This window comes from Cibotium barometz, chromosome 17, assembly GCF_041138505.1.
Source record: "Cibotium barometz isolate CiBa-2024 chromosome 17, ASM4113850v1, whole genome shotgun sequence".
NCBI classification, from domain to species: domain Eukaryota; kingdom Viridiplantae; phylum Streptophyta; class Polypodiopsida; order Cyatheales; family Cibotiaceae; genus Cibotium; species Cibotium barometz.
Window position 1 is genome coordinate 42491880 of NC_141062.1, and position 21399 is coordinate 42513278.

At 40.5% G+C, this 21399-nt stretch overlaps 1 protein-coding gene, 1 long non-coding RNA gene and 1 pseudogene across 3 annotated transcripts; 1 reads left to right on the forward strand and 2 right to left on the reverse strand.

The window, feature by feature from the left end:
* Positions 1–544: 544 nt before the first annotated feature.
* Positions 545–1390, reverse strand: LOC147630022 (uncharacterized; annotated as a pseudogene).
* Positions 1391–9248: 7858 nt separating this feature from the next.
* Positions 9249–17231, reverse strand: LOC147630023 (uncharacterized). The gene is made up of 2 exons (XR_015267775.1): positions 16786–17231; positions 9249–9489 (listed from the first exon to the last, which is right to left on the reverse strand). It is a non-coding gene; the product is annotated as an uncharacterized LOC147630023 (long non-coding RNA).
* LOC147630024 (bZIP transcription factor 1-B-like) lies at positions 11056–16379 on the forward strand. Of its 2 annotated transcripts, none has more exons than XM_086811605.1 (13): positions 11056–11352; positions 11897–11990; positions 12122–12178; positions 13100–13201; positions 13313–13411; positions 13518–13577; positions 13734–13903; positions 13982–14036; positions 14153–14201; positions 14395–14645; positions 15331–15408; positions 15515–15640; positions 15742–16379. In XM_086811605.1, exons 2-13 carry the CDS (start codon positions 11925–11927, stop codon positions 15964–15966), a joined length of 1338 nt encoding a protein of 445 aa, XP_086667731.1. In that variant the 5' UTR covers positions 11056–11352; positions 11897–11924; the 3' UTR covers positions 15967–16379. The 2 variants fall into 2 exon arrangements, with proteins under 2 accessions (XP_086667731.1, XP_086667732.1); XM_086811606.1 differs by lacking the exon at positions 11056–11352 and adding an exon at positions 12739–12991 and having other exon boundaries at positions 11910–11990.
* Positions 17232–21399: the final 4168 nt, after the last annotated feature.

A 21399-nucleotide genomic window follows, 5' to 3' on the forward strand; every position in this document is an offset into this window, starting at 1 on the left:
TTGTCAAGTGGTTTGAAAGTGCTTGTCTAGATACTAAAAGTGCTTTTCCAGGTACTGAAGTGCTTGACAAGAATTTCTCAAGTGGTCTGAAAGTACTAAACATGTGCTTGTCTAGGTACTAGAAAATGCTAGCTAACTGCTGTGGGTCAGGTAATCTGAAAGTGCTTGTCAAGGTGCTTAAAGCACTTGTCAAGTGGTCTGGAATGCTTGTCTAGGTACTAAAAGTACCTAACAAGTGCTTACCATGTGGCCTCCAAGTGCTTGTCAAGTGCTTGTATAGGTACTTCAATTGTTTGGGAAGTGCTGGTTAAGTGGTCTGAAAGTGCTTGTCTAGTTACTTAAAGTGCTTGTCTAGGTACTTAAAGTGCTTTTCAAGTAATCTGAAAGTGCTTGTGTAGATCCTAGAAGTGCTTGTGTAGGTACTAGAAGTGCTTGTCAAGTGGTCTTAAAGTGCTTGTCTACTACTGAAAGTGCTGTCAAAGAGTTGAACGTGCAAAATAGTGCTTCTTAGGAGGACACATTGTGCTAGCTTGAAAGTTAGAACTTACAAGCTCTCCTCTGGGGCCATGCTATTATAGATTTGTTCAAATACATCATTTGACAATTCATATACATTAGGCTCACCTTCTACCGAGCACATTGAAAACCTGATGCATCGCTGCAGGTGGGAGTAGATAAAAGCAGGGGGCTTGTCATCCAAAAGAACATAGGTGTCATCTTGGCCATTTACCTTGTCGTAGAAGAGTCCCTCAACGACAAATGAGTTCTTTTGAATACGATTATGTCATTTATCCCTTTCAGATTTGATGGTCAAGCGCTTGGTTTTAGTGCACTTCAAGATGTAGAAGTCTGCACCTGGCTCTTCTGCATTCACTGCGAAGTTCAGGCCAACCATCAAGGCATCACTTAGGTCATCATGGTGGCCAGCATACATGGGGGCTCCTGGTAACTCATCATCACTGGATGCTTCTCCATCGTTTTGAACATTGACAGTCGGTTGTATTCGCAAGTACTGCCACCTCTCAACGTGGTCCTTGTTTACACATCTCCTCCATTGGCCTTTCATGCACGCATGGCAAAAGCAGGACAATGGTCTGCACCGTAATGCTTGCATATCTGATTGACTGTAGCCGTTGACACAGTGGAAGGATCGAGACCCTTTGATCCGCATGCAATCCCACTCTCTATCTCTGTCTACATCACCGAGCGTGACCTCCCATAATCTACGATCGACTTTCTTCCCTGTCAATAGACATTCTTTCCTGAGGGTTGCATTGAGGAATGCCACCACACTTGAAGCGTTATGTAACACCCATCTGTCAGATTTCAGTTGCTCCTGTGTGAGCTCTTTTGAGCACTGCACCAGCCCCATAATGCTCGCCCTTCCCATGGCCGGATGCAAAGAAACTGTGCATCATCTCAATACCTGTCATATTGAAGTATCGGGCTACAAAATAGAAAGGGCGCCTTGCTTTGAATTGTGAAGCAACGCCATTAGACCACACCCAGTGTTGCTTGACACTGCATCCTTGAGCTTTCAACCACTCATTGTGCAAAATAAAGTAGTGCTGCACAAACAAAGTGTCGTGGATTTTGTCATCAGAGATGTAGAAGTGGGTTGTCTTCTGAATGGTACCAAGCACATCACACAGGTACGAAATATGGACCAAGATTGTCACCTAAGTTGAATACCAATGCATTGACTGAATTTCATTCTGCACCTTGAAGGAGTAATTCTCTGCAAAATCCACTACCGACACCACTACATCATCTAGAAATTTATCCAAACACTCTTTGAATTGTTTAGCTTGCCATCTGTACTTATAATTGTGTTTGATGAAGTTTCCCAATTTGCTTTGAAGCAAGGAAGTGAAAGTCCTCGGGCTGACTTGGCAAACAACAAGATCTTTCCGAGTTTTTGCTTGACCGTTCTCATCCACTTCCTATGTAGGAACGTCGTCAAAAAGCTCGACAGTCATCATAGAAATGTCATCGCTTTTTTCATGTGGAGACAAGGAGATCTGTTTAATGCCACAATGTTGGCATGTACCCAAAAGACATTGTCTACGGTGATAAGCACAGTCAATGCGTTTTGGGCACAATACAGACTCCCACAAGTCTGTTAAGCTTGGAAAAACCTTACTTGTTAATTTTTTATCATCTTTAATGTGAAATCATTTCAATACGCAACCTCACGTTCAAAGAACTCTCACACACACACACATGTACATAGGTCATAATGAAAGCAGTAGGTGGACCCACCTCCCAACCATAGGCTTGCTTCACTAAGCCACTTTTAGATCTTGGGTAATATAGACATGTGCACCACTATAGCATGAGGCCTTTAGATGATAATACCACCTCTCACAGTTGGACTCACAATTGGACTACCACTATGTGTACCCCAACCTACAAATCTTGACAACCCTAGACCCCACCTCAGGGCTAGTCTAGATTCAAACCCACATAAGGCATGCTCACATTGAGTTGTGAGCCCTCCTTGTGAGACCTCCTTATGCTTATATAGGACTTTAGTGCTATCATTATCCATACAAATATGGAATAATTGTCTAGCTCTCAATAGTCAATTGCTTAATTGTGTCACTTCCTTACTAGTAGCCACTTCCTTAGCCCATGGGACATTATCCTATGCCCATGCTAGGGATGTATCGTACTTCCCCCCTTACGAGCTCACCTCCAAATGAGTGAACTCAATTGGAAGGATCCCTTTGGGTTCATCGACTCATTCAAGATCCCAAGTCTAATAGCTAACCTTTTCAAACACACAATTGAGGAGTGTGTGTGTTTTAGATTTTGATAATAATAATATATCGACTATGCAACAATCCTTTGTAGTTCTTTAGATTCAAATCGTGTAACCATCCTTCATACTTCTTTAGATTAAAATCATGCAACCTTCAAGTAAGTTTGTTCTTAATGACCCTTTTCCATGGATCCTTGGGGATCTTCTAGATTCACAAATCCTTCCCAATTTGGCATAGCCCCCCTTGGTGGATAAGCATATTTCCTCATGAGCTCTAGTAGGTTGACTATGGTAGAGTGTCTGAGTGCACCAATGGGACTAGCTTCTTGAGCACTTTGATCTTAGAGTTGAGGCTAAAGATTATGTAATTAATCTTGAAGTATTGGTCTTCTTTTACATGCACCCTTGGTTGTTGTTGTAGCACCTGCTCTCCTGCACATGCTTACCTTAAAAAGATGGTAAGTCATCATTATAAGCCCATATCCAAAAAATATCATAACACTACAAGGACTTTAGAGAGGTTTAGTGGGAGGTCTCAAGATGTTCACAGTAGAAGATGATGCTTGTGAAGTGTTGGGTGTTACAAATGAAGCTTGTGATTATGTAGTGGGTGCAACAGTGATGACAGCTTATCAGGTTTGTGCTTCATCTTTTACCAAACATGTGCCATGTGGTTCTTTGTCTTCTCAAACTTCTCCTTGATCCACTTGTGGCTCTTTGTCTTCTCAAACTTCTCCTTGATCCATCATGTTCTTACTTCACCATTTATGAGAATTATGATGTGATTTTCAATGGGTCACCCAAGTGTAATATGAGTAGATGAGTTTTTAAATGTTTCCAAGCCGTCTTGATCTTTTTTATTTCTTAAGTCTTTTTTATTCCTTCAGTCTTTTTCTTTTCTTGAGTATTATTCTTTTTCGCTATTCCAAGTTCCAGTTCTTCTTCTAAATTTTGACTCATTTTTAGACTCTTCTCTTGGTTTATTGGTAATAAGGTGACCATGGGCTATGTCAATGATGTTTAGGTGGCCCCCGTCGAGACATTTCTGCCATTATCTTTATCATATGCTAGCTTCATACTTTCAAAGAATTATAGATCATCTTTAAATATAATAGCATCTTCATCTTCGTCGGGCTATGCCACATGTATCACAAATAGATCTTGTATACACAATTTTCTTGAAGTTGGCTACTATAGACTCTTTAGGAGTAGTAGTATCCCCCTCAAATGGGATGGTATCCCCCTCAAATGGGATGGTACTTGTTAGGCTTACTTATAGATGTGTTTATGTCACTATGGTTTGCTTCTAGCCTTCTTTTTAGACCCACTTTAAGCTTGAGGATTTCCTTGCTTGGTGGTGTGTATGCCTATTGCGTTATGCATAACCAATACACCAGCCACATTTCAGAGACTCATGAACACTACATTTAAAGATTTTCTAAGGAAGTTCTTGGATGATTTATGTGTTCATTCGTCATGGAAGAATCACCTATCTTGTATTTGAATGATGCAAACTTTATCGCATATCCTTAAACCCTTACAAATACCAATTTTGGGTAAAACACGGAGTGATTCTTGGGCATATAGTGTCCAAGAATGGGATTTCCACTGATGAAAGAAAGGTCAAACTAATGCGTTCATTTGAATGATGTAGACTTTATCGCATATCCTTAAACCCTTACAAGTGCCAATGTTGGGTTAAACATGGAGTGATTCTTGGGCATATAGTTTCTAAGAATGGGATTTCCACTGATGAAAGAAAGGTCAAACTTATTCTGGAAATACCCCACCCAAAAACTACAAGGGAGCCCAGAGATTCATGGGCCATGTCAGCTAGTACCGTCGGTTTATTCTTTTCTTTCCAGAGATAGCTCATCCTTTGTACAAGCTATTGGTCATATTTGTATGGATAGAGGAGTGTCAACAAGCTTACGACATGCTAAAGCAAGCCTTGGCAAGTTCTCCAAACTTTTGAGCACCCGACCGAGATGTCATCTTCTATGTGCATTGGATGCATCCTGCGCACAGCCAAGAGAACACTAGTTGGACTATCCTATTAGTTTTGCAAGTGAGCAACAACAATTAGACGAGGCTGAAATAAATTATACTATTACTAAACATGAAGGATTAGCAATGGTTTATGATGTAAAGAAATTTTAGCATTACCTTCTTGCTAACAAATTTGTATTTTATGTTGATCATTAAGCCTTGTTGTATCTTATGAACAAACCATGTTTCACAGGAAGAATCACCAGGTGGTTATTGATTCTTCTTAAATTTAACTTTACAATAGTTGTGAAGCCTGGCAAAAAACATGTCATGGCTGCTCATTTATCTTGCATACATAATGGTGAAGCACCAACAAGAGTTGATGGTGATCTACCGAATGCTACACTGTTCAAGGTAGATGCTATTCCACAATAGAGCGAGAAAATTGTTAACCTTCTAGCTAATGGTTTTCTAGAAGGAAAGGACTTACAAAAGGATCTAGCAAGGAAGTTGCTAAAAGTGAGCGAACCTTACCAACTTATTACCGAAACTCTTTATTTAGATGCTGCTCTTTGGGAGGATGAGTATCTCATGATCTTGGAACAAGCACACCAGGGGGTAGCAGGTGGACATTTTAATCCTGGAACAAGCACACTAGGGGGTAGCAGGTGGACATTTTGTGGAAAAATTCACAGCCAGAAAAATACTCCACTCGAGGTACTGGTGGACAACACTTTTCAAAGACTGCATTATTTATCAAGGGTGCATCAAACCACAAAAGAAAGACATGATGCCATTGCGTCCTATCAGGGTTGACCAAGGGTTGTGAGATGAGTGCCAACGTTGCATAAAAGAAAGACATGATGCCATTGCATCCTATCAGGGTTGACCAACCTTTTGAGAAATGGGGCTTAAACTCTATCGGGACAATAAGTCTTGCTGCCTATGGCACATAGGCATGCATTATCATAGTCGCCCCACTGATTATGCTACCAAATGGACTGAAGCAAGAGCTTCATCATAGTCATTGCCACCACTGATTATGTTACCAAATGGACTGAAGTAAGAGCTTCAAGGAAAGCACATGCTACAACAATGGCTAATTTTTTATATGAAAATATCATTACACACTTTGGATGCCCATTTAAGTTGGTGAGTGATCAAGGTAAACATTTCATCAATGATTATGTCATTTCATCAATGATTATGTCATTTCATCAATGACATAATCAAATATCTCACTAGTACATTCATGATTGCACACACAAATCAACACCTTATTATCCACCACAAGCCAATGGCCATGTGGAGAGCACCAACAAGGTCCTTATTTAAGACTATGGAGGCTCGATGAACTGTTAGGAGTCTAAGCTCACCGTAGATTTATGGGCCTATCGCACCTCATACAAGGTTGTAATTAGATGTATGCCCTTTAAGATGGTGTATGGACTCGAGGCAATAATACCTTAGGAGTTCATGATTCCCAGCCTAAGAGTGGTTGTGAATGAGAAGCTTGATGGTAATGAGCTAGCTGAATGGTTGTTGGTTTTGGAATAAATCAAGGAAGAAAGACAACTCATTGTGCAAAGTATGCTAATTGAGAAAGACCATAGAAAACGGTGGTTCGACCAAAAACTCAAAGAGATCAAGGTAGGAGATCTTGTACTTATGTATGATGGGGTCCATACTGAGAAGAAAAAGCTCAAGTGCATGTGAAAAGGACCATTTAAAGTTTTTGAAGTTACACCACCACAAGGTACTACATGCATTGAGACTCTTGATAGAGTTGAAACCATTGGTTTCCTTAATGGTAGTAAATTTAAGAAATACTATGGTCCTCTCACTGAAGATGCCTTACACGCACTTCTGTTGCACTAAAAAAGATCTAAGCCCAAAAGGAAGCATGAGAGAGACAAATCAAACTTCAACAACATCGAAAAGCAAATATCAAGCATGTTTGCTGCACAAGCATATATTGGAGAGGTAGTAGATGACAAAAGGAGGATCATATTCCACCTCTCAAGACACTGATTGAATTAACTAACCCTTATGGTAAGGTTTTCTACAATGCACTGCTTGACACACCTTGACTACCAAAAGCCCGAAAGCCTAGGCAGAATTATCGCTACAATCAAGCCAAACCTAAAATTACTTCAAGGTGGATTCCCACTTATCTTCTTCAAGCTCAAGGCTTCCACCATGGTAACAACTCGATTTGGGTTTCGAAGCAAAATCCAGTCATTCCAAGAGATGCCAATGTACAAGCCTTGCAGACAGCTACCAACTCCAACAAGGTAAACAAGGGAAAGTAGGTCATTGATCGAATCTTTGCCATCCCTCCCTCAAAAAAATTGGATTCCCAAAAACCTTCACATTGGACTCTTCCTCAGGAAGAGGGGAAATAGAGAATGATTCTACTTCAATAAGAGAAGATTCACATTTATCAAGATCACCCTTATCTCAACAAGCCCCTCACAATAATGAATCTGTTACGTTGAAGATGCTTGATGTCTCACCCAAAAGAACACTTCCCCCATCTCTTTTGGAGGGAGAACCAATAAGCCCGATTTGGTCTTATGAGAGTCCCTTGCCACCCTTACGCCTCGATGTCAACATTTATATGGTGCCAAAGTGTTCTTCGTTGCACCTCCCTCATCATCAATGAAAAACGAAAAAATTGGCTTTAAAAGGAATGCATCACCCTTTGAGAAGTCCACGACTGATGGGAAACAAGAAGGGGGGCACGGGGCATCTATATTTGCACCCCCAAATACGATTTTGTTCCCTGACTACTTAAGTTCACACAAAGTGAAAACTTAAAAAAAATAGCTCCCACATGTATAGTAAAATAGCACTTTACCAACAAGCATAGAATAGTAACTTTTAAAAAACCCTTAAAAATATGAGAAGTTGAGCACACATCTGAGAAAAAGAGAATGATTAGAATATGGCAAATGAGGTTGTCATTACTTCTTTACATAACCTACATGTCTGGAGGAATGGATTTCACTCGGCATAACACTAGTGCACCTATTCTGGAGCCAGTAAAAAACACTACAATAAAATTTTGATGTTTTAAGAATATTCTATTCATCATTTTGTTAAAAGTAACCAAAGAATTGGTCAAACCAAACAACATAACTAAAAACTCATGGTGGCCGATTGTTTGGGTTCTAAAAATAGTCTTGAAAATGTCCCCATCATACTAGTGTTGTTTATAGGACCATGGACATGGAGATTAGATTATTCCACAAATCAAATAATAAAAAGAAATAAACCATAACATCGTAGCATAAATCAATAGCATGAATCAAAAGCATGAAAGATCAAAAACACAAAACTGGGTGCAATCTCCCCCCCGACATGTGTGGCTCCACTCCCACATGCGGTATTTTAAGCATATTAATAAATTTAGCCCTTGGAGCCATTAATAGCATAGATTTTCCAAAATTGGGCTTTTTACAAAATTAAACCTTAGTCCAATGCTTTTAAAGCATCTTATAAAAAATAATCCTTACCCAATATATGTACAATGGACCAAACCATACAAAATTAAATATTTAGCACACATGTGCTTGGCTAGATAATCTCATCCAATGTCCACCTTGGTCGTCTCGAACTCATGATCTATACTCAACATAACCCACAATGTTAGATCACAATTACTTTGGAATCACTCACAAAAATAATTATAACAAATGAAAATCATTCATTACCATGCTTCACACATGAACCATGCATCACACATAATTAATTGGATTCACTCCCATGATAAAATATTCTTAAAAATCTCACTTTCATGAAAGTCCTCCCATTTGGGGAATCAATTGTCCTCAATTGTGTTAAATGATCAACAACCTAACAAGGTTAACTCAAATAATTAAACATAGTTCAATCACCATTCCCTAGCAATACTACATACATCAATAAAGTAGATGATTAGTATTTATTGTGGAGTCACCCACAAAACGCAATCACTAGTATGGTATGACTTGTGAGGACCCATACGGCACCTCATTCAGTACCCTCGTATGGTGCGACACCTCCGTCGGTGACCCTCGCATAGTGTGATACCTCATTCAGTGACCTTCACACTAATCCTCACCTGTGCGACACCTCATTCGGTATCCTTGCACATATCTCTCTCGTGTGACACCTTGTTCGGTACCCTCACACAATCTTTCACTTGTGCGACACCTCATTCGGTACCCTCACACGCATCTCTCTCGTGTGACACCTTGTTCGGTACCCTCACACAATCTTTCACTGGTGCGACACCTCATTCGGTACCCTCACACCTGCCATCTCTCTCGTGTGACACCTCATTCGGACCATGGTACATGGAGATTAAATTATTCCACAAATCAAATAATAAAAAGAAATAAACCATAACATCATAGCATAAATTAATAGCATGAATCAAAAGCATGAAAGATCAAAAACACAAAACTGGGTGCAATCTCCCCCTCGACGTGTGTGGCTCCACTCCTACACGTGGTATTTTAATCATATTAATAAATTTAGCCCTTGGAGCCATTAATAGCATAGCTTTTCCAAAATTGGGCTTCTTACAAAATTAAACCTTAGTCCAATGCTTTTAAAGCATCTCATAAAAAATAATCCTTGCCCAATATATGAACAATGGGCCAAACCATATAAAATTAAATATTTAGCACACATGTGCTTGGCTAGATAATCTCGTCCAATGTCCACCTTGGTCGTCTCGAACTCATGATCTATACTCAACATAATCCACAATGTTAGATCACAATTACTTTGGAATCACTCACAAAAATAATTATAACAAATGAAAATCATTCATTACCATGCTTCACACATGAACCATGCATTACACATAATTAATTGGATTCACTCCCATGATAAAATATTCCGAAAAATATCTCTCGTGATGACAAGTGTACCTATTCTAGAGCCAGTAAAAAAACACTACAATAAACTTTTGTTGTTTTAAGAATATTATATTCATCATTTTGTTAAAAGTAACCAGAGCATTAGTCAAACCAAATAAGTACTCCATACGGGCATACAAACCAACTGGAACAAACATAGGAAGCCACAAGCATATGTTAATGTGTACCAAATGTATTAATATTTGTAATGGAATCACTCATGATATTAACATAATTTGGCATGACACAAAGATACTCCCAAATTATTTAGGATGGTAGAATAATATTTTAAAGAGGGCTTAAAATACATTCTCATAAACAGCGGTGCATATCTTCCTAATCTGAGAAGCAGAGGCATGGTGCGAGGAGATATTTTAGATATATGCGACATTGTTTTATTTGATAGTTGGATGGTATTCTAGAGTTTCAGTATGATGTTCAAAATGTATGTTTTTAACTGCATTTTTGATGTATACAAGTTTTAAGTATTAGCTTTTCAAAAGAAATGTATGCCGTGGAGTGCGTGCGTCTTAAGAACTGTTTTTCATTGCTTTAGTTGGGTGTGTGAGTAATGAACCAGGAATATCAATTATGGGTGTGTGAGTTCACATTGGTTCCATAGGCCCATTGATAGGGTGGCAGGCTAGACCTAAGGGATTGGATGGGGTCTAGGCTGTGCCTATGGATCTGGTCGAAGTAAAAATTTGATACACCACTGAAAAGCAGGGTGGACTTGAATAAATAGGCGCTTTCTAAACGAAACCAAAAAATTGTTTGAAAAAAACTTAGAAAAAATGGGTGAACTGGGAAATTAGACTCTAGGAAACAACAGAGTTAATCCAATTTGAAAGGTGTAGAGGTGGTCTGCTTCATGATCGAAGAGTAGGACGTTGGTGTGTGATGCACGTGATGTATGTAGGCACCAATTGCCTCTTACTTGTGAGAACATGAAGGGACATGCGCATGAGATTTTCTAGTGTAAGGATTTTGTGGCAGATGCAAGACGCATACTGTTAGTTAGCCGAACACTAGGCCATTGTGTGTGATGCCCCAAGGTGGGACTCTGTACTCAATACGTGTCGACATCATTACCATACTTTGTATATAGGGGATGGGGATCCTCGCATTAAAGGCGACATTTTTCCTTTTGCTCTCAAAGTGAGGTAGATTTTTCAAAAGTTGAGCAGGCTCGAGGATAAAACGAACCCGTCTTTTCTTGAATCTTGATGGGCGCTACTGCCCAAGAGGGCCCCACACTCGTCATTTTACTGGCCTCTCTATCCTTGTGCGAACCGCGCAAAAGGGAATGGGGCATGTGAAAAGGGAGAGATGACAAAGTAAGATTCATACATGGTAGTTAAAGGATTGTGGCCCTCTTTGCTTGCCTGGCATGGTGTGTGCAACTATGCACTGTTGAGGCCGGCTATGGGAGAAGGTGGGTGGGGGGTTGATGCGTTGGCATTGACGAGTGTGCAAAACGGCCACGGTGGCAGATTCCTCCGATCTACTCCCTCTTTCCTTCCCTCTTGTTTGTTTGTTTGTTTTTTTTTTTTTTGGCGCCTACACTTCATAACCTTTGCTCAGCCTTGCCCTTTCTTCCCATCTCTCCTCACCTATTCCATTTCTCTGCATTATTTCTCCTCTCACATCATCAGCCTCTATGCCTAGATCACCTCTGAAGACCTGAAGGTAACTCTCCTTCCTTTCCTCTCATGAAAATTTCATTTGCTGCAAAATTACTGGTTTTTTTCAGAGTATTTCACAAAAAAGGGCTGCTTCTTCATTCATTTCTAGACATTGCACTCTAATGGAATTAACCCGGCTGCTTCTTCATTCATTTCTAGACATTGCACTCTAATGGAATTAACCCACCGTGCCTTTTTCAAGGAGATACCCATCAAAACAATTTTTGAAGCAGTTTGCACAATCCAAGCAAGGTTTAGCTTAATTGTGGTTCTGCTCCATCACTAACAGGTTTTCAAACTAATTTTGAAAAACACTAATGGGTTTTACTAATGGTTTTTTTTTCAAAAAATCTTCGGGAAAATATGAATATTGTGAAAAAACCACGGATAGTGGTAATTTTTGTAAATGGGTTTTGGAGACTTTTGAAAAACAGTGATGGGTTTTCAAAGAAATTTTCGAAAAGCAGTCATGGGTTAATTTAAGTCTAGAATTCGAAGAAACAGTTATGGGTATTCTCTGCTTAATCCATAAGTCTATTTTATTGTAGATTTAAGACCCAAATCGCTCTGAGTTTCATGTCAGACATGGGCGCAGGAGAGTTGGGAACCCCTTCAAAAACCACCAAAACATCTACACCTCAGGTACGTATTTTGAAATCTGCATATTTTATGGATCTTTTGACACTAACAAGTTACAAATTATTTTAAAGGGTTGATTAGCAATAATTTCAACGGTTTAATGTTATTTCTCATAATTTTCAAACTGTGGGCAGGAAAAGCCTCCAAGCAATACTCCCATTTCTTATCCTGAATGGACAGCCGCATTTCAGGTAATGATGGAAATCTTTAAACAAAAAGAAGAAACGTATAACCCAATTCAATAAGTAGCCTGATCCTCTGTTATAATCCACCCAAATATTAGTCATGGTTTTCCTATTGCAGGCGTGTTTGTGTGAATAAATATATGTTAAGCCTGCTATAAGAATCCGTTGAAACCTTAGGTTTGGCTGACTGTTGCACAAGCGCCTAGTGGCCATCCAGTAACGAAGCTGAAGCTCATGTAATGAAAATCATATTCCCTTTGTATGATTTGTCACATCCTTCCATTCTTGTCCATGTTAATGACTTGAGAGCCAGGGAGTCACCAATCAATGGCAATGGATGCTAGCCTTTTTTTTTTTTTTTTGGGTGCAGAAAGGAGACCTCTATTAAGTATGAATAAGACCATACAAAATCACGGCTGGAAGCCAGAACAAAAAGACATCCCAAAATGTAGGGTGATCTCAACCAGTGTGGGGCACAAAGGTGCCAAAAAGGTCCTATGGGGGTCATTGAGCAAAAATCCCTTGATCCCACTCCCTCATGAAAACAGTGTGCTTTGCTTGTGCAGGTCTGGATGGTCCCTGTATACAAGCCCATGTGGCCATAAGGGTTTGAATAATATCTCCCCATATAATACAAAATTCAAATGCAGCGAGTGTCGCCAAGTAGTATCAATGCTTTGCAGAGGTGGTCTATATTGTGTATGAGGAATATCCAGTCCTCTCCATATCATTATGGTGGTGTCCAGATCCCTGCCCTCAAAAAATAATTGTGGACCAGACTGAGTGAGCCAAGCAATAGCACTCCAAATAACATAAATGGTATCTCATGTGAAGGAAAAAGCAGGCTGTGCATTTATCTTATCCAAGTTATAGTCAAGATCTCTAGTTCTTACTTGATCTCATCATATGTGGTGATTTTTGTATCAGGCATATTATGGCGCAGGAACAATGCCTCTGCCACCCCCTGGTTATTTCCCCCCCACAGTTGGCTCTGGCCCGCAGCCGCATCCCCACATGTGGGGTGGTCAGGTAAGAGCCGCACTAATTCTGTAATGAATGCCACCCCATGCAAATAGACAACTTGAAACAAGCCCATTTGATTATGTGCAATTCTAATGGGAACATGGTGGTTATAAACAGCCTTTGATGTCGCCTTACGGAACACCGCCGCCCTATGCTGCAATGTATCCTCATGGGTATCCTCATGCAGGAATGTATGCACATCCTTCCATGACACCAGTAAGTGTTGGTGTGCCTTTCATCAGTAGGTGAAATGCTTTTTGACATGGCCCTGCCTAGGTTTTTTGAGTGTGTTGGAATCTAAGCTGTATATATGATGATACAGGGAACTCATCCATTTAGTCCATACAGTTTGGGTACAGGAAATGCTAATGATGCACAAGGGGTATGGAATTCCTATCTGATATACATCTCTTGGTTATGGTGCTTGTGACTAATCTCTTGTGCATAATGAAGTTTGTGGGTCCCAACTGCACCCCTTTGATGGAGCGGTTGTTATTTAGTTTGGATTGCCAACAAATCAAGTCTTTTCTGTGTGCAGGGTGCTGCATCTGCAGGCACTGATGCAGAGAGGAAGTCAACTGAGGGGAAAAAGAAAAGCCCCATGAAGAGGTCCAAAGGAAGTTTAGGAAGCCTGGGGATGCTTACTGGCAAGGGGAATGATGCTGGCAAAGGAAACTTGGGTTCCATGGATGGTGCCTTTACCCACAGGTTGGAACTGAGTGCCAAAATTTCTTGTGTACCAGGGCTATGCCTTCAGTGATTCACATTGTTTCTCAATTATTGCAGCGGTGATAGCGGGAGTGAAGGTTCAATGGAAGGAAGTGAGGGGAACTCTGAATACGTAATGCCCCAATAAGCATTGGTTTCAATTTTGCTGCTTGAAAGAGCATTAAGGCCTGTTTTACGAAGAGGGAAATGCAGCTAATTGTATGCTGGGTACCTGCTATGTTATGCCAGGATTCCCAGGGAGGCAGAAGAGGCAGCTTTGATCAGGCTAACTCTGAAGGTATAATAAGAACATAGAAAACCTTTCTTAATCCCAACACCAAAAAACTGTGTGTGCACGCATGTGTATGGGCATGCATGCGTGTGCAAGTGTATGTGGCTGTAGGTGAGGGCCAATTTTGTTTGCACTCTGGAACTATGGCATACACCCATTGTGTTGTTTATGAGAAAGAAGTTTCCATGGTGGTTTGCAGCTCATGTGGTAAACTCGACAGCACATGGAAGTGGACACGAGGCTCATCCTGTACCTGCTTTGACAATTCCCATAGCTGGGAAGCAGGTTGTAGGTGCCGGGCCACTTACTAACCTAAACATTGGCATGGACTATTGGAGTGGGGGAGCACCTGCGGTATTAGCAAACAGTCGAGGCAAACTAGGAACTGTAGCCAGTACTGCAATGGTTCCATCCACCAATATGGTGGGCTCTACAGATCTTTGGTTGCAGGTTCTCTCTCTCTCTCTCTCTCTCCCCCCCCTTCCCCCCCCCTTCCCCCCTCCCTGCGTCCTCATGCTGACCCTAATTTTCTTTTGGCAGTTAGATCTCTTTATCATGTTATTGACATACAGTTTACCCATGGAGCATATGTAACATCTTTTGGTCTCCTAGACCCTTTTGGGTCTTTTGTAGACGTTAAAATAATCTCTCTCTCTCTCTCTCTCTCTCAGTGTGGCCGCATCTCTCTTTGTAGTCATGTTCAAACCCAAAGACGGTGGTAAACAAGGGATTTCTTTTTCTCAGAAGACCTCTACAACAGCAGCCTAAATCATCCAAAAGATTTGCTAGCTCGAGCTGTATTGAAATCTTGTCCTATGTAGGAAAAGGAGTCTTAGGTCGGGTCACATACCATTCACATTAATTGTATTGGTATGACCTTTGTTCTGTGAAGTTATAAAGTGAATAGTGCTCCTGTAGCATGCTGAGGCAGCTCACACACACAGCATGCACCCATCTCCACTGTCAGAAAATCTTACATTGTGGTGGGGGGGGACTGCTACTCATGGACGAGCAATCAAGCCCATCTACAACCCCCAAGCACAAAATGCAAGCTATTTGCTGTGCTGTTTTTAAATACACATCTTATTTCTAATGCAATTTCAGTTCACGATAATTTGCCTATGGGCCGGTGCAGGATGAGAGAGAATTGAAGAGGCAAAGAAGGAAGCAGTCGAACAGGGAATCTGCTCGAAGGTCGAGGTTAAGAAAGCAGGTATAGTGGGGTATTTTTGTCAAGATTTGTGCAAACGTAGCACCCTTTGTTTTGTCCTCATCAGTCATATATAAGGAGGATGATCATCGTGAGGGTCATCTTGCAGGCTGAGTGTGAGGAGCTTGCAGCAAGAGTAGAAACCCTCAATACAGAGAACTTGTCTCTACGAAGTGAATTGGCTCACGTAACCGAACAATGCAAGAAGCTTTCTGCAGAAAACATTTCTTTGCTGGTAAGGAACTAAAGCACCAGCAAAGAACTAAAGCAGAGTGAAACTCATGAAGATGTCACTGCACTAGATTCTGTCTGACCTTGTGTATGGCATGCTTGCAGGAACAGTTGCAAGGGAGAAGAGCTCACTCAGAGGGGAGTGAAGGAGCTCTAGCAAAAAACGGCACTTATGTTTTAGGAATAGAGAGAAGAGGCTTGGAGGAAAACGTGCATTTGGAGAATGGAGCCCTTAGAAAGGATGCCAGAGAGGCGAAGGAGACGTTTACGTTATCAGGAAGCTCTGGGCATGAAGGGGGTAACCTTGCAATTGCAGTCTCTTCTTGTTAACCATGTATTATGGGGACATGGGCAATGATGGCTTATGGCAGTCATTCATGATCATTCACATAAAGGTTATGCCAAAATTGGCAATGCGTGTTTTTAGGTGCCTTAGGCAGTCACTCTGGCTGCTGACAGTTGGCACTTCTCTGCGTGTTTGCATCTCTTATTCAATGCTGGTTGACGAGTGGCTGCCGTAATGATGTTTTCATGCAAATACATCTACAAACTGGATAAGATTCCACATTTTGAACAAATGATGTAATCTAGGATGTGTGGATCATCCCACAAAGCGGGTATATACTCCTGTGCATGATGTCTCTTCACCTCAAAGAGGCTACTATCTAAATTCATGCACAGTTTGGCTTGTACACTTATGTAATATTACACATTTTTATTCACTGTGCAACGAGTTTCTGTAACGTTCATGGTACCACGAGGTCGGGTAAAGTTCATTGTGTCACATGAGATTCTCTCTGTTGAGCTCATGTGGTAAAAAGCTTAACTTGGATCTATGGTAAGGGTGTATTTGTTAGTGAACGAGGATAGGCTGCCAGCTGGTATTATCCCTCATGGTTCCCTCATCATAGCATGATTATCCCAAAGGACAGAGCGGTAGCGGTAGCCTACGTCATAGTTCGTACAGTTCTTGGAGTGGTAATTAGTATAGATTCCCATCCTTGTATGGAGGAAATGGAACCTCCTACACATATCTGCACCGGAGTGGATGTAACAAATATGTGCAAGAAAGACTAATGTGTAAATTGCTTATCAAATGTCAAACTTAAATGCAATGATGACATGGGATGACACATAACATCACCATACCTGATGAGCAGGATGAGTCCATGGTCCATGTGCAAGGAGCTCATTGCTTGGTCATCCTAGCTGATGTAAAACAAGGATAAAGGGTCAAAAAAAATTGTATAGGCAAGAAAAGCTTTAATTAGATCACCACCACCTATTCACAGGCGCCTTCACGCAGCCATGGTAACTGCGCTGAAGGAACTTAGCCAATCATTAACAATTGCAGGTTTTTGCTTCTGTAACTTGGGCACTGACACATGAACTCGAGAAACATGGAAATGCAAAGAGCTTTGAATGCGTGTTGCCTTCGCAATTTGCACGACCTCGTTAAATGGGTCGTGGGAAAACCTCCAAGCTTTAATGGAAACCGTTCTTGTTGAGTAGGAGCACCTTCCAATGTCCTAGTCACCCTACTCCCTTTTCATGGGGAGAAGCTCTTACATACATAGCTATGGCCGTTGCATAGTCGCCCATTGGGGTTTGTTGGGGTGGCCAAGGCCCATGCAAAGCCCACATATAGGGCCTTGCACACGAGTCAAAACCCTTGGAAAGGACACCTAGTCACACCTTTGTTCACAACACACATTTTTCTCAAAAGCTATATTCCTAGAGTTATGATTTTAAAAGCCCATGGATTTTCTTAAACATATAAGTAAAATGCATACAAATTATAAAAAGTTTTATAAGACAAAATGAGACTGTCATATACTGTTTAGGTTATGGAAGTTGTGCACACAGTTGTAAAAATCCCATGAATTCGTTACAAAACTTGAATAGATACCTCAATTTCCTTGAAACAAGCTTAGACCTGAGATAACCAACTTTGCACTACATATACGATCGTTTCGATGTTGCCTTTTTGTTTCCTTCGATGTGAACTAAAATCTTGCAATTAGGCACTTGTTTGTTTGGTTAGGCCTAGGACACTTTATCCACAATTTAGAGTCAACTAAAGCTGCTCAAAAGTAAGTAAGTTTTCCATAATTTAAGCATGCCATTTAAGTTTTATTGGTCTTGCCTTTAGCATGATATAGTGGGGGGTGGATGGAATGTGGTAGTCAACATGAGATGGTGAATCGTATCAACATAGAAATGATAGACTAATAAGGATTTGTCATCTTTACCTAGCTATTATTATTCCTGTACATATCATTATTGACCACAACAAATAGTACAAAACGAAAATAATATGCTTGTGTGTGTGTATACATGCACGCGTGTTTATGTGTGTGCGTGTTGATGAGAAGGACAAGGACTTTGAGTGTTTGTACCTTAAAAAGTGGCCTCATAACAAATAGTCTCACCTAGCAAAGTCAATAGAAGCATGAAACAAGTTGAACATCTCTATCATGCACATGGTAATGCAATGTGGATCGATCCTCGAAAAAGAGACCAATAAAGAACCCTAGTTTATTTAAAACTTTATAAAATATACATACAAGCATGCAAGCATGGTCGATTCCAAAAACAAGCGTACATAGGGCCTTTGTACATGAGCCCATTCTTAGTGGCCGACGCTCTAGCACAGTGGGTCGGAGGAGAGACACAAATTTGGTGCGTTGAATTTTTTACATCTTTTTCTACAAGGTCCAAATCCTCTTGGAAGTTGTGCACGACAATAAAATACTAGTGCATTTATCATACGCACCTCAAAACTAGCATAGACTTGTTAAAGCCAATTGCGTGCTACACATTAGTCCTTTTTAACATTGCCAATTTGTTTTGTCTTGCACTTGTAAAATTATACTCTTGTAAATCAACCAAAGGTGCTAAATTAAGTAATTCCTACGATTCAAACAAGGCATTAGTTTTATCATTGTGTGTTTTATCTCAATCTTTAGTGAAAGAAAGAAAGAAAGAAAGTTATATTAACATCTACGAAAGACCCCGCGGGTCTATGAGACCAAAAGCGATACAATGGTACCATGTATATACTGAGCCATGGAAAACTGAAAGAAAAAGAAAAAACGAAGAGTCTTAGGATTCATACACTAAGCTAGGCCAAATGATGCATCTACAATAGTAACGGATGTGTTCCCCATGACTAGAAATCAAACGTTTGGGTCGAGAATCTTGGATGAGGGCATTTCCATCACAAAAAATGGCCCATTTGCCTTCTTGATGTCTTGCCCAAGATTTTGCGAGTTTAGTACCTTCTTTCTTCAATTGCGTTGGGATGAGTTCATTTTATATATATATATATATATATATATATAGAGAGAGAGAGAGAGAGAGAGAGAGAGAGAGAGAGAGAGAACTTTCCTATATACCTCTCCACCCAACCTTTTTGTTTTTTGTATGGCTTAGTAAAAGGAAACCATTTTCTTAAAGCCTCTTTAAAAAAGCTAAAAAATAAGGAAATTCTTTTTGAGTATGTTTGTGTGTGTGTGTGTGTGTGTGTGTGTGTCTCGCTCTCCAAAGAAGAAGTGTCCCTCCCAAGACCACCACCACCCCCCCCCAAAAAAATAAATAAATAAATAAAAATAAAAAAAAATTCATGGAGATTTAACATTTTTGTTTTTACCAGTAAATTATATTTTCTCGGCTTTTTAAAAATCTGCAAAGCTTGTGGCAGTTTGATTATATTTTATTTAAGTCGAAAACCTGCAAAGTCCTTACAAAAAAAGGGGGTCCAAGTTTTTTGATTTGTTGAAAACTGCCGGCCCATAATCCATTGTAATATTGTTGTGAGTTTGACGTGGCAAAAGACGCGTGATGTAACAAAACTGTGTCGAGATTCGAGAGCTTTTGAGTGGGGTCATCCATCCACGTGCAAGGCCCGGAGTGCACCGCGCAAAAAGGATCCGCCAGCTAGTACCAACGTCAACATCGACAAAAAGGCCCTTAGCTACGCGTGTCGGCAAACTACTCGCTCACAATTAAAAAGCACCTGCCGACAAATGCCACGCTGTCAGCGCAGGCCCGCTCCCACATGGCACATCAACTGTCAGCATTGCTGACGCGGACGCCCCATTGTCCACGATTCCACGTCCTCAAAAAAAGGGGCTCCGGCCGCAGTCCCACGTGAAACCGTATACGTGGCCCCTAACTATTGGAGCCCATGGTAACGTGCCCCCATGACCTGCTGACTCGCCCAGATGCGGACGTGCTGTCAAAGTACAGCTCAAATTAATTTGACAAGAAAAAGCAGAGCATTGTGAATTTGTGAATTTGTTAGCGTATTATTATAAGGTATTGTTATAGTACCTTGTTTTAAGTCATGTTGGACTAGAAAGGTTGCATTATGGCATTATGCATATCAACATATATATATAGGTACCTCGTGTACATACAAATTGTTCGTGTAACATTGTTGTAGGCTAGAGTACAAGGTGTGTGTAATCAGTGTTTGCAATAGTAAATGCAATTGGCCTTGTAACATTGTTATAGTCTGGGGGTAGGTACCTAGTGTACATATAAATTGTTCGCGTAACTCTCTATAGCATTGGCAATTTGGCCTTGTAACATTGTTATAGGCTGGGGCTAGGGACAATAGCTGGGTGGAAAAGGTGGTGCCCTTTCTCCTCCTGGATGCTTTGCCCATCCCTTCCCCTCACTTCTTTTGTTTTATTTTTCAAGCCGGGGTCAACTTGGCACAAACATGCCTCATTAAACTCGAAAGGCCAAACGCTTTTGTCACTAGTTTTCGACAGATAGCCCTTGGTCATACTAATCTGTTTATTTCTGCTCCCTTAAGGTAATTACCTGGAGACCCCTATTCGGGCGTGACAATGACCACGTACCCTGAGTAGGATGTGGAACCTGCCATGGGGCTCACCCAGTGAAAGGCCCTCACTGTCCAAGCACAAAATGCCATACCCCTAGGGCGTCGACTCATGCCCTTCCCCTCCATCCACAAAGGGGTGAAAACATAGTGTGTGAGTGATGTACTCCTCACAAAAAAAAAAAACACATTGTTATAGCCTATGCCTCCCAACAAGTAGGTATTGGGTTCAAAGTGGCATCTAAAAAACATTGTTATAGGCTAGACAAGATGACTTTCTAGTATGTGCACAAGAGTGAGATAGAGTGAAGTGCCTTAAACATAACAACAACCCACCAATGCCCTGAACATTGTTATAGGCTAGACAAGTTGACTTGCTAGTATGTTCACAAGAGTGAGATAGAGTGAAGTGCCCTGAACATAATGACAACCCACCAATGGATTATGAGTACCCTGTAATAGGTTAACAAAACCTATTACCCCTAGAAATCATGGGGGTTAGAGATTGTATTAAGCGTGAATATTTTTTGTAAAAAAGTAGACCTATAGGTAAATTTTTAATCATAAAAGTGTTACATATGATTCTTAATAAAATAGTGCAAAACAATGATATGCAATAGTGGTAAATCTTTGTGAAAATCACTCTTTTTATTCTTTGTGTCATTGGGTACATGCCCATAACAAGAAAGAAGTGCAATTAGTGCAAGCCATCACCCCATGACTTTAATTTATTAAACAATAAAGATAGTGCTTGATAAAATGGGATTGATATAGACAAGATCGCCATGGTCCATGCAGCTACTCTAAGATTATGATTTCAAAACACCTCTCAATCCGTATAAGGAGTTGGCCTGCTTTCTCTCCAAATTCAAAAATTTGGGAGCAAACTCTTTCCTTTTGTTGTTTGAGTA

Excerpts from the sequence above, each read along its gene's own strand:
- LOC147630024 (XM_086811605.1), top strand. The coding sequence starts at position 11,925 with ATGTCAGACATGGGCGCAGGAGAGTTGGGAACCCCTTCAAAAACCACC. Across the intron at positions 13,578-13,733 it reads ATGCTAATGATGCACAAGGG|GGTGCTGCATCTGCAGGCAC; the intron begins GTATGGAATTCC and ends TTCTGTGTGCAG. Across the intron at positions 15,409-15,514 it reads GGTCGAGGTTAAGAAAGCAG|GCTGAGTGTGAGGAGCTTGC; the intron begins GTATAGTGGGGT and ends GTCATCTTGCAG.